The sequence below is a fragment of the Buteo buteo genome, chromosome 1, assembly GCF_964188355.1.
Source record: "Buteo buteo chromosome 1, bButBut1.hap1.1, whole genome shotgun sequence".
Lineage (NCBI taxonomy): Eukaryota > Metazoa > Chordata > Aves > Accipitriformes > Accipitridae > Buteo > Buteo buteo.
Window position 1 is genome coordinate 82,435,092 of NC_134171.1, and position 16,992 is coordinate 82,452,083.

General features: G+C 38.0%; 1 protein-coding gene and 1 long non-coding RNA gene across 29 annotated transcripts in view; one reads left to right on the top strand and one right to left on the bottom strand.

Moving 5' to 3' along the window:
• ANK2 (ankyrin 2) overlaps positions 1-16,992 on the bottom strand; it is a 381,291-nt gene that overhangs the window by 33,738 nt on the left and 330,561 nt on the right. For 27 of the 28 annotated variants that reach the window (XM_075037668.1, XM_075037696.1, XM_075037705.1 and 24 more), the window contains 7 exons: positions 14,219-14,373; positions 13,077-13,288; positions 12,011-12,215; positions 10,056-10,152; positions 5,095-5,323; positions 2,477-2,602; positions 232-354 (listed from right to left, as the gene is read on the bottom strand). In XM_075037668.1, coding sequence (XP_074893769.1) covers positions 232-354; positions 2,477-2,602; positions 5,095-5,323; positions 10,056-10,152; positions 12,011-12,215; positions 13,077-13,288; positions 14,219-14,373 — 1,147 coding nt within the window. Of the gene's footprint in view, positions 1-231; positions 355-2,476; positions 2,603-5,094; positions 5,324-10,055; positions 10,153-12,010; positions 12,216-13,076; positions 13,289-14,218; positions 14,374-15,571; positions 15,671-16,992 lie in introns of all 28 variants that reach the window. The other variant, XM_075037880.1, reaches the window with a different exon arrangement.
• LOC142035728 (uncharacterized) overlaps positions 1-16,992 on the top strand; it is a 28,497-nt gene that overhangs the window by 6,343 nt on the left and 5,162 nt on the right. The window contains exons 2-4 of the long non-coding RNA XR_012651939.1: positions 10,052-10,160; positions 11,430-11,526; positions 12,527-12,600. This is a non-coding gene — a long non-coding RNA (uncharacterized LOC142035728). The remainder of the gene's footprint in view (positions 1-10,051; positions 10,161-11,429; positions 11,527-12,526; positions 12,601-16,992) is intronic.

A 16,992-nucleotide genomic window follows, 5' to 3' on the forward strand; every position in this document is an offset into this window, starting at 1 on the left:
GTATTTTCATCTCCCTTTTGTCCTATCTTCTGAGCCCGCAGAAAACATTCGATAACATCTTTGAACACTGGCATTAAGAGTACCAAACCCAAGAAACTGAAAGCCCTTGGGTGGTATTTATTCTTCTTTAAAATAACTGACTACAAAGCTTTAATGATATTTTGCCCTCCTACTCATTTCTTGTTTATATTATAATGCTGATGACTACAGAACAGTATAATTTCACCATACCTTTGTGTAAACGGGTAAAGTGATGTTTAAATTACATATGGCTTGATGAACGAGGCCTCTTGTAGATTTTGGCTCCTTCATGAATGATAATCGTCCACAGGGTTCTTGAGTGGTATCTCGCACCTGGTAGGGCAAACAGACAGACATTTAATCTGTTATTTTGCTGTATAAGCTCCTTGTGTCACTCAAAACTATTTAGCAGAAAGAGGCTAGATGTGGGAGAAAAAGTCCATGTAAGCAAAAATAATGTGGTTTCTCTTTTTTTTTCCTGCTTGTTTGTAAACGTACATACGGATGTATTTGCGTGTCAAAGCAAGAGAAGACACGAGAGTGTACATGCTTACACATTAGAAACTCACTTAGTTAAAAGGCAGTCCTGACACTGAAATCACAGTCGTAAAAGAACAGAGACATTCCAGTATGTCCCGGTTTCAGCTGGGGTAGAGTTAATTTTCTTCTTAGTATCTGGTACAGTGTGTTTTGGATTTAGTATGAGACTAATGTTGATAACACACTTGTTTTAGTTGTTGCTAAGCAGCTCTTTTGGCTCAGTAGCTGAAAACAGTTAAAGATTACATTTACAATTTCTTCTCTTGCAAAATCTTTTCTCAAATATATGGATAAATCCTAGTGTTAGAATGAAGAAATTTGCTGGAATATAGTTATAGGTGTGACCATTATTATCTACAACAGATACTACATCATGCCATACTTTAAGATTTTGCAGTAAATCTTAAAAAAATCTCTTCCACAGTTGTTAGTAGAAACAACTGTAAGCACTTAGAACTGAAGATACTGGTGATGTAGTTTTAGCTTTTGTACATAATATCAGGAGGATTACGTACGATACCACAAAAGAAATACAACTGAAAGCATTACCTCATTCTTAGTTTTCTGCACCGATAAAATGATACAGTTAGACAGATGTGTACTAACTTTATCAGATTGAAAATACTAGATGCAAAGACACACGTGTTTTTGAACATAGCTTGGAAAATCCATCACGGAGAAAAACACGCAAAGCCAGAGGTAGGTGGGTGGCATAGATGAAGTTCTATATTAAAACAAGCTTACAAAATATTGCTGGAAAGGAAGAAGAGAGTTTAAAAGGTATCTAGCAGCATACAGCAACTCTAATACAATGAGGGAGGGCGTTGATTTTCTCCACTTTTTGGAAGATTCCATTCATAAAGCATTTCTCTCAAACTATTTTATGTAATGGTAATAGTGTCCTCTGTTGTATTTGGGATGTCCCAGCAGAAGGGAAGGTTTGTGGGAAGAGGTTTGCAGTGCCCTCTGAATCTCTCTCTCCGGAAGAGAAGGTGATGGTGGCTCGGTGGCAGCAGCCCTCTGCTCCTAGCAGAGACCACAGTGAGAGCACTTTTTTACATGACTTACTGCTCCCTGCAGATCTCATGAACAATGCAGACGAGCCCGTGGACCACGGTGTTTATGTGACTGGCTCTATAGCCAGGGCTAAAGCATTAGTTAATTTTGGATGAACAGAGGTGTTTTGTTTTGGCTTTTGTTTTACAAACTTTCCTACTCACGTAAAAGTTTTTAGAATAGATTAGTACAGTAATACACACTACAGGGTTAAAATGAGGTTACAGATGGGAATTTATCAAAATTAATTACTTCCTTTTTCCTTTGTTCTCAAAAATATGGTAAAACCATGACTTGAAATATCCAAAAAGGAGCCATGCTTTTCTTACTGTACTCCCAAGGAAGGTTTGCACTGCTACTGAAGGGCGGATGGTTGGTTGAAGAACAGTTATATCTGTATTTACACCCATATGCACGTTTACAAGTGTAGGGTACAACGATCATATTTTGATAGGTTTCTGCCAATTCTACAATGTTTTCTGACACTTTTTTGCAGTTTCCACATTTTTTCCTGCAATATATTGAACCATGATGCAGAAAAACAAACAAGATAAAACTTGATCAGCTCATTAGATTATTAGGTAGAAAACAGGATTCCTAGAAGTACCATTTTGGTATCTGAAAGAATGCTGTGGACACACACATGTATAATAGAACACAGGCACAGACAGTTATATTTAGAGAAAAATTTTACTAAACTTTACGTAGCCTCTTCTGGTTTTTTTAACTGCCCAAGTCAACATTTAATCCATTATCATAAAATAATTTGGAACTGTTCTTCAGTCTGCTAACTTTACAATAAACTCCGCAGTAGACAAAAAAATAAAAATATAATCCATAGCTCATATTATAACATTACCTTAACAAACAGAGGAAGTCTGTTTTCTTTGAAGGCAAAAAAACTGAATATATGATGTTGGCCACTCTTAGTCAGTGGCACCAAGTTGCCAAAGCAGTCAACATAGATGGGTTTTCCTTCTAATACCTATTGGAAATGAAAAAGAATTAGAGCAGCAATCAATCACAGTGAGGTGGTTAGGATTTCTTCTTAAGCATAATTCTACAGTAGTTTCCATCAGTTTCTTAAATTGCTAGGACTCGTCAGCATTTACAAGATTTGTTATGTTCAGTTACCTTAAATCTGTGGAAACATTTCAGATTATTAAATTCCAAATAGAATACATTGTTAATTTAATAACAATAGCATGACACTGTAAATGACAAAATGAGTATTTAGTGTCATGAATCTGGGCAAATACTCAATCTATATTTTAATTAGGATTTTTTACGGGCTCTAAGTTTAGCATTCTTTGCTAACCTGGCCTCCTCATAACAGTCAAAGAAATATCTTCTTCAGCAATCAAATCAAAACTCCTTGTTTTGACTGGCAGGATAATAAGCCAGTCTGGGAAGATCATGAAGTTGCAGAGGACCTTTTTACCAATGAAAAAACTTTATCAATTAGATTACCTGTGTGTTTAATATGCTTGCAACAGTCTGTTGCAGCAGGCAAAGACAGTGTGTATTGGTAGATTCTATTTATTTCAGCCGGATTTGTAAAGGCCTAGAGTTTTTGAAAGTCAGGCCTCAGGTAAATGCCTCTCTGAAACACCTATATAATGATACTGCCTATGTCTTTGGATTGCTATTGTTATGGCCCCTCCACATGTTTAAATCTCACCAGTTTTGGAGATGTTCCCTTCAAATTGCCATTACATTAACTTCTCATCCTTACTTTCCAGAAATTCAGCCTTGTCATTCAGTTTTATAAGCCCATATTTTATCTAGCTGCTCTGCACAAGAAATGCCCATCAGAGCTTCAGGAACAGTGAGGACAATTTTTTTTTGAAAAGAGACTATACTGAGCAGAAGAATATACCAAACATCTAGTTAAAGCACTTTCATTTTGTCATCCCTTCTGAGGAAGCTGACAGAGCCAGAAAAACTGCATTTAGCAGGTAGTTTGCAGGATTCCACATAGGAAAGCTTTTGCCTGTTCAGCAACAGATTTAATTTTTTTTTTTTTTTTAAAGCAGAATGTTAATCAAGCCTGCTAATTTAACTTCTTGGTATGCAAAGATGCTGACAAAACATGACAACTGTTGACTGCCTTTTTGGTTAGTGATAACTCATTTATGGAGTTACTGGAAGTTGAGATTTACCTGTCTTTTTTTGGCTTTGACTTTCTCCCCTTTTCTCGCAACACCCACTTAGTATCAGGCGCAGGAACATAACCGTTCAGCAAAGAACACCACCCTCACAACTCATTTTTATTCAGACATTTCTCTAAAAGGAAGCTATTGACTAAAAAATTCAAGGTGTCTCCTGGCAGTTTGCTACAGAGCTAATTAAAACTAAGTAATCACTGTGGGCCACCACAGAAATGACTATGAGATACCTGAACTTAGGGCTAGCCTGCATCCCTAGAACTTAGTTTTAGGCTGAGTAAAAAGTGCCTTTACAACACCTATCCACTACCTCTCAGCTTGCTGTGTACTGACTTACGTCTTCAGTCTTGTGCACCTGAAACCCCAGCCAAGCTATGCAAAATTCTTACAAACTATTGCATTTTTGTTTAATAAAAGCAATGTCTCCTGCTTGCATAACTAGCCATCTCAAATAGATTTCGTAATAGTTAGTTGGCAGTAGCTGCTCTAGTTCTGAATCTGAATTAAAGAAATGCTGACCCTGACACCAGGGAACAGGAGGACAAAGAACCTGAAACTGCTGGACTAAACGGTAATGCCCAACTTCATTTTATTACCTGATTTCCTGGCATAAAATCAGCCCAGATTCTAAGTACAACTGTTTAACAGGTCCACCATAAAAAAAAAAAAGGCATCTTGGGAAACCAAATTCTTTCAATTCAGTTTTGTGCTATAGGTTTTCTAACCCTTAGTCCCATAACAGAGAGCCCAGACTCAACCAGCCCACTTCCATATTTACTATCTCCTTGAATCCAGCTTAAGGCTCCAGCTACCTATTTTTTTTAATTGCCGAGGACTACCCTGAGAACACATCGGATATCCTATTTGAATGCCAACAATGCTATGGAGAAAGCAAAAATGGTATTACCAAAGTCCAACAGGGAATTCCTTTCTAACTTCTGATAACCAGCTGATCAGATTTCCTTGTGGGTGAAGCGCACAATTACCTTCCACCTTGGGAGGTTGACCAGAAGACCCAAATACAGTCAGCTGAATATAGGTAACCTTCCCACCAACCCCGTGGACTACAGGATCAGCAATTGCCCATTGGCAATAGGATTTCATCACTCAGATCTGGCAGCTACTTTTATCACTTACATCTGACTGAAGTCAAGGTTTCCGTCTTAGCATGATAGATGATACTGCATCACGACAGTACTTGTTGGTACTATTAGTTTTTAGTACTTCTAGCAAATAGAAGGCAGAAAATACTAGCTTAAAAACAGACATTAGAAAACGGAGAAAATGGTTTAAGATTCTTGTACGGTACCTCTACATCCCTGCTTCTGGCAACTTCAGCGAAATTTTCTTGTTGTTCTAAAGTTTTATCCACCTTGTCATCTGTCATGCAAAAACATCTTAACCGTGCTTCAATGGGATCATGTGACTTGGCAAACACCACAAATTTGGCCATGTAGGGGACACAGATAATCTCTCTGTACACTTGGGAAGCAAAAGTAACAGATTCTTGTGTCTGTCGACAGTCTATCAACCAAAATCTGTAAAACAAAGTGAAGAATTGCATAATCAGCACAGAAAGATTTAAGCAAGAAAATGATATGTTTTCCCATCTTGGCAGCATTAGCTGGTAACCGCACCAATTGTATATGACAAGTAAAAAAAAATAGCTACCATTTGGGAAGAATGGCCTAAGAATCCTCATGGTACCCCCTATGCATTTAGGAGCATGAAGCAAAATCATCAGGGAAAGTATTTGGACCAGAACTTGCTCTCCTCAATGCCAGATGCAAACCCTTCACAGGGTCTCCTGCTGCACAAATTCCAGGCCATTGTTTGCCTTTCTAATAAGATCTCGGCTGGAAGTTTATTTGCTTCCAAGTACATGACTGTCTTTTAAAAGCTTTAAGAAGCTCACTTGTCCTGTGGCAGTCTCATACACCTTCTCTGAAGATTTAAATACATGAACTTTTCCACATTATTGTGTTTATGAAATATATATATCACATTTACGTTTATAGTATTTAAACAATTATTGATGGCTTACCAAATCAAGAAATTCTGGAAATTCATTACAGTATGCAATAAAAGTTTTTTCTTCTATTCAAGTTGGCTACGGCCTAACTTTGTTTTCATCTGAATTGATCCCTTACAGTGAGAATATGCGATCAAATGTTTCCTGCCTCTTACAAGAAATAAATCTCTTCTAGAATAAGCTCGGGAGTCTCTGTTTTCCATCACTTTCAACAGTTTCTGATGACATTTGAAATGGTGATTGATCTTTCTTACCACCATTCCTCTAGACCTGCCCAAAAGGTCTCTCAATTTATTCTTGTTTATCACATGTCATTATTTGATTTCTATGCAGAATATAAGTAGAAAAGCGTGTACTGAAAGTGTACGGTTCAGATTTCCCCCTAACTGTGACTCTACAATATGTGCCTTTCATCTAGAGAAATACAGGTACTTTTTGACAGCTGGTTGCTGCTAAACATCTGATGATGCAGAAGAGAGTAATATTCCATAAAAATCTTACTAAAATGGCTTGTATCTAGTTATATGCTGAGCTTGTCATTTCTCTTCAAGGTTATGACCAAATTGTTAAACTACAGAGTGGGCAACTTCATCCTTTTCTCTTTAGCCCTCTGAAATCTTCCTAAGCATTGTACAATTTCCTGTTTGTTAAGTGCTGGACACATTGGTATACCACGTTGGGGGGTTAGTGAACTGTGTCCAAACTTCTGACGTGACAGGGATGCTGTGAAAGTTTCCTGAATTTTATTGATGAGGAACAGGAGACTGAAACGGCTTTTGGCATATGTTGGTAATCCTTCAGTCTGTTCTTGGACCTCCATCTCTAACAGGTGAAATATAAAGCTGCCTTGTCCAAAACACTTGTTTTATTTCTACCATCTAGCTTAAAGGTTAGCAATACATTCCTTACATACAATATAAAAAACTGAGGGTCTTTAGGTGAATGTAAATGATTTTGTCCACTGTGTAACAGTGCATGTAAAATCAGAAATTACGTGAATTTAGTCAGGGACTTTTAACTTTGATTTTGTGGTAAGTTTTTGTTATGCATATTGAAGACCAGTGATATATATATTTCTAAGTCTGAGCCATATTATATTTTGAAGACCCTGAAAGCAGATGTGTCCACTTCTGATTCCTACTACCCTTGCCTCACAGAGGCTGTGATCATGACTGACTCACTATTCATTGTGGTTTCTAATGTGCGGTTTTACTGACGGCATCGTTCTAATGTGTGTATGCTGAATCTTCTCCACCAGTGGTTCCCAGTCTGTGACACATGTACCACAAGTCAAATGTAAACATGTTCAAAGCAACAGGCAAACACTAATGGAATAAATTACTTCCTCCGCCCGGTATGAAGGAAGGATCTGCCACCACTATTTCATTCAGGTACCACCATGACAGAGAAATACTTAAGATTACAGGGTAAGGTCATAAGTTGTCCGATTTCACCAACGTAATTATTACAAACGTACATCTGCCTTTTACGAAGTATTGCTAGTGCATGTGAATTGGAACAAACCACCTCAAAACTTATCAAACATGCACAGTTACTTAAAACATGCCATGAATGTTGCAACTCAGGTCTAGAACTTCAGCTTCCAGAACAGGTCTTCTTGTGACAAAATGACCCTCCACTTTACTGAAAACTACAGGTTCTTTACCCTTTCCTTGGGCCATTCAGGCCAGGACGACATTGCCCAGTAATAAAAATTTACGGAATTTCCTTAAGCCTTTCGTCAAGACAACTGAATTGTTATTTTGCAAAGATAACAACTTTCACTTAAAATAATTTTACTTCTACTCCCAAAATGCAACAGCAGAAATGCACCAAGCATTTTAGGAGGAGCAAAACGTATTGCCTTCTTTCTCAAATAGCACTTCATTTAGCTTCTCTGTGGAGCTGATGACATTTCTTTTAAATAAAATTTACTGTGTGGGTGGAAAGCACGCTTGAGTTTGACACCCGTGGGATGGAGAAGGAAGTCATGAGAGGTCAAAGACACCTCAAAAGCTGATATAATCTACAGGGGGCTTATTACTTACTGTAGATTATATGGTATTATAACCCACAAAGCATACCTTTCAAGTGTGATTTCTCTGGTCTTACTCATCTGCAGTTCAATAATAGCGAATTTCATGCTGTGCTTATCTTTAGAACATTTAGCAAACACACTGGTTAAAAAACAGGCTGATGACATTTGAAAGACAGAAGGCATGTTTGGTACATAAAGGCTCTGCATACTGATACTTTCCTTTTCATGTGTGGGAGAATTATGCTATGCTGGACTCACACTGGAGAGGCTATATCCTCTGAGAAATCGCCATATGCTCAAATGATTTGCTGTCATACACCAGGGGCTAAAAAGCCCAAACAGATACTAATTTTTTTAAAAAGCTGCGGCTCAGGAAATGGAAAACAGCTATGCCTCAAAGTCTGCAGTTTAATTCAAGTGTATTTTAGACAAACGTATCTCTTTTCCAAGCTCCGACAGAGCTAGTCTTATGAATGGGAAAATTGTTGTCCATCACTAATGATTTAACTGGATATAAACGAGTTACTGTGAATAGCAAACAGTCGGGAATCAGCTGATTCTCAATGTGGCCCAAGGGTAGATGCACTTTTAGACCAGGGTGCAAGTGAAGAAATTCAAGTTAGCTTGTCCTTCAGCAAAGAAGGTAATTAATTCTCTGCACTGTAAATACATGAAAAATCCCATTTTCTAACTTTAACAGCATTTAAAATCATTTTTGAATTCAAGTAGTCTGTTGAACATTCATTTAGCTTAAAAAGAAGAGGTAGAACCCATTAAAATCTCTACATGGGACCCCGCCTATATCACAGACCATTAGCAATAGTGATCAATTTTAATGTCATCATCAGGATTAGGAAACATCCACTACTAATATGCATTGTAGTTCCATAAACTATCACCCTCATTCTGGCTGTGTTATAGGTGTAGCCCTGCTGGGGACTTCACAATTTTAGGGACTTTTACCTCTCAAACTTTGCATCTAGTCAACACATCTGGTTCTTAAATTAATCGTTAATTTATCCCGTTAAACGGAGCACTGCAGGTAGCAGATGAGAGCTAAAACACACTTTAAGATCTCCCTCTTGTGGTCGCTGCTGTTAAAGAAAAATGTTTAGTTGAACTGAAAAGTAGCGTACATAAGTAAAGCATCCAACTTAATGGGAAGAAAGCCATTTCTGAACTGAGAAAGTATAGAAAAATACTTTACTTCACCTAATGTTAAAGTTATACTGTAGATTGGATTGTAAGAGCTGCACTTATTTTAATCATTTCATTAAATAGCAAACCTGATCTAATAGTAATAACTGCTCTGGACACTGAATGTTTGCACTGAAGGAAATTCAATGAATTTCATGGGCAAGTTATCCAAGGGGGTTTTTTTGTTGTTCTTTGTTTTGGTTTTATTTGGGTTTTTTGCGGGTTTTTTTTGTTGGTTTTTTTTTTTTTTTGTAACTACCCATCCTAAATTTAATACCTTCCAGGTCACGGACTGCATGTCCTGTTACAGAGAAGGAGATTTCTGAGCATTTCTATGATACAAATCTTGGACAGTATACAAACTAAAATACATAGATACTTTTTTTTTTTTTAATACGAAATTCTGTTTTCAGAAAGACAGCAGCTGAATCTTATCACAAGAACAGATGGTTGGAAGAGATTCTTCTGGATCACAGTTTGGTACACCTACAGGCCTTTCTGCTTGATTTCTCATTTGTTGGATATTCTGGAAGTAACATCTTTTATAAGATGTATAATGAGCTACCCTAATAAGGGATTTCTGTTTCCATGGAAATTTGCATATTTCTGCATCTGGGAGAGAACAGGTATTCAAAATGAAACCAGATTTTTTCTAACTACCTAAAAATTGAACTGTCCCTCAGATTACTATTTCAGAAAAACATTTCTGGGATCACAGCAGGTGCTGACTGCAAAGGACTAATGGCCGAGATAAAAATGACAAGAACATCAATTTCTTTCTGCAGCTGGTAAGGACTGTAGTGCTTACAGCTCTTGAACATCATCTCTCTGGACTAGGAGGCTCAGGGCTTCCAAAATACCTTGCCAGTTTGTTCACAGCATAGACAAAATATCTGTGTTCCTTCTACTATGTAAACTGAAATGGTTTAAAGGAAATATTTGTTGAAAAAAGACATGCACTTGAATGTAACACACTGAAACTCATGTTTTGTTGTATAGGTACCTGGCAGAGACATTTGTTGTGAAGGAGACACATTCATTAACAAATGTCAGTGGTGTTGTTCCAGTGATGTCTTCCCATTGGGCAGGGGTGGTTCCTCCTGAAATGGTAAGAGATTTTTAAAAAAATTAAAACCAAGTAAGTCTGCAACTTTCTGCTTTTAAGAAATATTTTACATTCTTCTGAGTTTTTAATTGCTATGAAACCAGTAGTAATCCCAGACATGCCTTTTTAAGTCCACATTATTCCACTAATGCTAATAGGATTGTATGGGTTTCGCCTGAGAAAACAGTGCCCAAATGATTTTCAAATCATGAGTCCTGTAGCACAGCTCCAGAAATGTTACAAGAGGCTAGAATTTTTTTTTTCCTTTTTTTTTTTTTTTTTGGGGGGGGGGGGGGCGGGGGGGAGATGTAATTTATTAGAAATTAATTCTGTTTGGTTTAGAGTATTCACATACGCGGGGCAAAATTGGCACAGATATAGTGCAGTTAAACCTGTACTGTTACACCTGGGAAACAATAATAATGTTACTAATAGTGACAACTACAATTCATGATTTCTGTAATCTGCTTCTTTTTCAAACAATTCAAAGACTCAGGTCCAGTATGTACGTAACTAAGAAATTTCTTTTGCACACTGCTATGAAAACCTGTGACAAGCTCCCTGGAAGATCTTGCAGTTGAAATGTGCACCTCCATATCATGCTGTACAATAGACAGCCTTCTGGATTCCCATCAGTCTATTAAGTGTTTCTGTCCTCTTTGTCACACACGTTGCCAGCTTCCTATTTGGCCCAAGCAGCTGAAAACGTGGGCACAATCTGTCACCCTGCAGCTGTGTTTTCGAGTTCTTCAGTATATGTCCCTGCCTCACCTTTTGGTGAGGAACATCCAGTTGCTTTCCAGTTACCTTAAAATCACCCTGAGCTTACAGAAAACAGAAATAGAAGTGTTTATTCTAACAGCAGTTACAAATATTTATAAAACAAATATGAAGAACTAAAGGAAAAACTATGCATAACCAGAGCTAAGTCAGAACTCGTGTCTGTTCCTCCTCTCACCTACAGCTGACTCATTAGATATCCATTTGACCATGCGGTATAGTCTTTATGCAAACCTTAGACCAAGTTGTATCTGTAAAGGAATACTAGTTTTCAGGACATACCTTCTTTCTCCTTTTCATGAAGCATTCTTGGATATAATTTCCCTTTTCAAAATTTCTAGAGGATCCTTGCAGATTTACTGTCCTCCAAAAACTGACCCAAATTCCTTTTTATAGATGAGACCATTCTCCTCTCTTTAAATAAACGCTGTTTTGCTCTCTTGGAAATGCAAATACTTCTTTGTTGACCAGATGTTGTTTCTGGTATTTCAGCAGCTACCCAACACCTTTCTATCAAGAAATTGTAAAAGCACCTGTTCTCCGGAATGACTCATTGGCACATCTCGCGGTGTAATGCATCTTACATTGGGTTGGTATTTGAAATCAGTTTGGAAATTAAGAAAGATGCGACCTTCTAAACAGAATAAATGCATGCATCTCATTTCTGCCTCTTAACTGAGATTGAATGAGATGCTAATCACTTCTGAGTTAATGCAAGTATAAAGTATTTAACTCCAATATTTTCCTTTGAAGCATACTGCAACATTATGTCTGTACTACACTTACTCTGCTAGGCAGAGGTATGTTCGTTCTCAAGAAACAAACTGTAAGGAAGACGCAAAAAAAACCAAACCCAAAGTCTATGATTATATTACACATCTCTTGTTAGTCCAAACAACAAATGTTATTTCTGCTATAAAGTAATTGTTTGGAAAGTAGTTTATTTTTACAGCCTCTCATCCCAGTCAGGTTTTCACCAAGCTTCCCATGTGTATAATCAGTTTAACATACTCAGCCCACAATGACTGACAATTTTAAGATGCACATAAAAAGCTCTAGTATTTGCATCCTACCTGTTATGCTGCATAGTAACCTTAAAGTGGGTGTGTCACCTCCATAACCATTCATGATCCCATCACTGGAGGCCTTGGGGACGGGAATCGTCATCGTGATGGGTTTATGGAACTTCCTCCTCCTGGGCTCCAGTGTGACTATAGGACTGAAGGTAGCCTTGTTGCCTAAAATCTTCTTTGTAAGCTCAGTATGCATAGGTTGAGCCTTTCCAAAGCAAAAGACAGTAACAGAATAGTTACTTGAAAACAGGTTAACAAGCATGTAAAGAACTGGGTCTGTATATTGCCACAAAACCCTTAAGTTAGTACAGTAAATGGCACAATTTCCCACAAAAATCTGCAGACAGAAGAACTGACGGCCAGCGAGAAGGGGAAAACTGCCTTGTTCAACTTTCCCACACCTTCCTCCTTTTCCTATCCCCCTTCTTGGTGCTTGTCAAACCCTTTACAGCATTAATTTAATACGCTTAACCAGCAGCAAATGATTCCCTTGTCTCCTTTATTTTTTTTTCTTAGAACAAGGTCTGAACTATTTTAGTAACCTACAGCTATTCACGAGGGATTTCAACAAGCACTGACTCCTGGCCAAGGCAAGTTGTGGATGCATGCAGCAGGAGGAGGGGATGGAGGGAGGGGAAGGACTTCCCCCTCTTTCAGTAGCAAACTGTTAGGCTGGTTTACTTCACGCTGAGAATCTGTACATTTGACCTAATTATTACAGCACTTCACACTTCTCTGATGCCTTTCATAAGAACTATTTAAGAAATTGTTCTATGACCTACACTAACACATCATCATCACCACCACCGAAACTGGGTGTTTTTCCCAAGATCATATAGACAGTTAACGGACAGGAATCTGAATTAACTGGAATACCAAAAGCTTTACCACTAGCTTTGACTTCCGCATGGATTTTTTTTTTTAATTATTATTTTTACAAGAAGCATTCTAGACAACAACATACAACATAATAAGCTGCATATGCTGGCTCTCCATTCAAACAAGGTGATTTTACACTAAAAGGAAAAAAAAAAAAAAGATAAGCTTTGTAATTGTTTCATTGTACCTGAAGGCCAACACGAATTCGTTTGGTTAGAGCCCCTTCCGGGAAGACTGCCTGCACTTGTGGTACAACAGTGCTGCTCAGCACACCTCCCTCAGGTCCGATAAGGTTGCTGTCCTGTTTGATCCGGGATACCACTGCAAAGTACTGAGGGAAATCTCGGGTGATGATGCGGCAGATACGTTTCTTCTCAAGCTCCTCTGGAGTGTCAAGTACTGAGGCCAAAAGAGAAGATGGTCAGAGGACAAGAATATCATAGAAACAATACAGCGAACTTCAAAATGCATTCAAGCTTTTCACAGTTTAACTGCAACTTACAAAAAGAATTTTGTCTAGAAATGAAAAGGGAAAAGGAACCATACCCTAGTATTTTAAGTTCAGTTAAAACAGAGAAAGCAAGAAAGGAACAGACAGACTGAACAACTAACTGAAGGGAGCTTAAGACAGCAAACTCAGAACATGTTGACCGCATCCCCCAAATCAGCAGGTAAACAAGCAAAGGGATTGGTCCAAGCCCCTTTCTACTTTACATGTTTACACTACAGCCTGAAGTAGCATCCAGGAAACTAAACTCCAAATCAAAAAAGTACCAAAGTATGAGTTCAGCCTTAAGTATGTGATTTGGCTTGTTTACTTTTGTTTAAAAAAAAAAAAAAAAAAAAAAAATTCTGCAGATCCTAGACAGCCCAAGGCCATTCTGTTCTCTCAGAAAGCAAGAGTACCCATGACTGACATTTCCTCCCACACATGTAGCTGCTTGGAAAGGATTAGTACGATAATTGCCTTGTTTTGGAAAGATGTTTGCCATAGAAGCTTTTCTTTCAACACTATGAAAAGGAGCAGTAGAAAATGTAAGTCTAGCATCTATTGTCAGCTTCTTGATGGTAGATTTTGTTTTGTCCCACTACTTCAGCAGACCATGCAAGGCAGTAAGCACAAGTATACAGTGCTTCTGCTGGCTCCTGTACTGAGAACATGATCATGCTCCAGTGTGACTGAAGTGAAGTATCTGGAGAATGTAACATCAGAAATTCTAGGGCAGACCAAACATAGGGTGCTAAATAGAATAAATGGAAAAAAGCTATTACCCCCAGTTACAGAAGTAATGCAGGAGCAGAATAAATAGAAAAAGTCACACTGGATACCTTCATCCATCCCATTCAAGATTTCATTCAGTTCATCCTCAGTGTATTCACAGAAGTGCTCCTTCCAGCTGTCCCCATTCTCACTGCGCAGGATCACCAGCTCTCTCTCTTTCCCACGCAGAGCAGCAAAATGGGGAATCTCCACAATCACAGGCCTGGCACAGCAACACAGCGCATTAAATGCACACGGGAGAGAGGAAGAAACAGGATTAACAGCAACTCTATTCAGTCTGCTACAAAGTGACCTGGAATTCTACCTATTTCACTGGAATACTTTGGCATAATCCTAAACTAGTAGGTCACTAACACATACTAGATTTTTACAGGGACCCAGTAAATGCTGAAGGACAGATTAAAAAGTGCATTCACCTCTTTCCACAGTGCGAATGATATTTGGTAAGGTAATAGTGCTTAGCTAGAAATTTGGTGATTGTTTTGCAGGTTCATAAAAAAACTCATGCTCATTATAGGTGTCACTACTGTCTGGGTTAACCTGTGCAACTTCATTTCAAAGAGAATCTACTGTAACGTATATGAATAGTAGGACAAATTCTGATCTCACTTATACTAGTGCAAATCAGAATAATTCCATTGCAATCAGTGGGCAATTGTATCCTATGCCAATTTTACTTCATTGTAACTCTATATATTCCAATGAATTTATTCCCGATTTACACTCTGGGAGAGATAAAGGAGGTCCAAGGAGATCATCTGGGTTTCTATTTCAGTATAGGAGATAAGAATTTGCTGTGTTGCCTTACAAGCAGATGTCAATGTATTTATCAGTGTATGTGTCCATATATATACACACACATATACAACACGTGTACATATATCTGTATTTATATATACATGTACATACATACTCTTAGAAATAACAGAGAAAATACAAATATATTTGTATATACACTTCTCTAATTAGAGGACTCACACAGGTTACCGTGTACATAAGTAAATGTCATGTGTTCTATTATACTGGTGGTATCCAACATATAACTTATTGAATAATCAGTCCTTGATACAAAAACATCTTTGAATTTACAGTAGATTCCTTTTTTTTGGTCCTAATCCAGGTTGCTTTGCTACAGACATCAAGCACATAACTAGGAAGATTTCATGCCAAAACAAAAATGAAGGCCACAGTACTTTAAGAAAAAGATACAAACATACCACCAAAACAAAACCACATACCACAAGGGTTGAAAAATGGTCCACTAAAGGTTAGGTATACAAAATTTCAAATAATAGAAAGGGACGATATCATGGGCATAATGACATAAAAAAATCATATCGCAGAAGGAGGAGAAGAATGGGGAGGTCAGCATCCATCAATTTGTTTCAAGTCTCTCCTACCCAAGGAATTTGGTCCCAGGAGGCCCCAGCTGAAGGATTCGGCTGACCAAACTTTCTCCCTCATTAAGTGGGGGAGGAGCCGTAGGCAGATGAAGTTTACTGAGTACATCCAAAGCAGCAGTGAAAGAAAGAACATAAATAAACTTTATGTATTTTTTGTGCCAGAACGCCAGTGCCACTGTCTGGTCCACAGAGTGGAATTAGGCTGTACACTGAATAAGGTTCCGTCCTAGCGATGACAATTTGGTGATCAAAATCAGCAAAATTAGTTTTGTTAATTTAGGATCTTTTCTTGCTTATGGGAAGACAATGGGGGGGTTTGGCAGTGAACTCAATGGGAACAGGAACTGGACCTTAGAATGCATCTCTGCAAACAGTACAGTAATTGCCTGATTTCACTGCCAATACAACACCTAGAAAAACGCTTGCAGGAAAGGCGTAAAGATCTAAGAATGAACAAAACTGTGCTATATCCTAGTCTTTCAGGTGAGACATTCTCATTAGATAAAGAAACCATTAAAAAGAAAATGGGAGACATACTTAAGGTCAATTTGTGCGTGACAAGGATAATGGGAAGACTGAATGTGACAGCACAATATTTCTTCTGCTCTTTAGATTTCTTTCTGCTTCTCTTTAAAAGTGACCAAGATGTGAAAAGAATAAGTGGTACAAAGCATCTGATTAGCCAGCTTGTTTGCTATTACTTCTGATATTAAGAGGTATCCTGTCTGTCAAAAGGAATGGTTGGCTTGCTCTTAGCATCACATTTGCAGTGTTTCAAAACTGCTCTTGCTTTGTTACCAGATTAGAGCAACAGCGAAGTAGCTAAAACATGTCTTGGGTATGTTCTCCTTTCACACTCCATGTAAAAGCAGTGGGCAGTTAAAAACTACCTATCAACATTTTTCTTTCTTTTCTCTAAGCTCAATCTTTTAGAAAAAGCACTAACGAAGATAGTGGCTCTGATGACTGCCTGTTACAATAGGATTTTAAAGCAACGGATTTCGTTCAAAATGGAGTTAAACAATTGCTGTTTACAGAGTCACTTTTTTTTTTCCCCACAATTTCTGAATGAAGCTATTTATCGTAATAGAAGGGGTTCCTTCAATCATCCACTTTTGGATGCCACAGTTGATAGGGAGAACAGTCAGTAAAACAAATAAAAAAAAGTGTGGATAACTGCTGCTTTCAGCTGAAAATTGCTAAAAGAAGCTCAGCAGTAGACACAAATCTGATCTTTCTACGGGTTTTGCAGCATAGGACAAAAGAAATGGAAAAAAAATTCCAGGGTTGTCCTACTGCTTAATTTAGCAATTGCAACCCCAGAAAAATCAAAGGCACTGTGCTTCCCTGATAGTCCAAATTACTGATAACACAACGCAAGTCTCTAAAATAAGCAGCTGTAACTTGTGTTGTATATG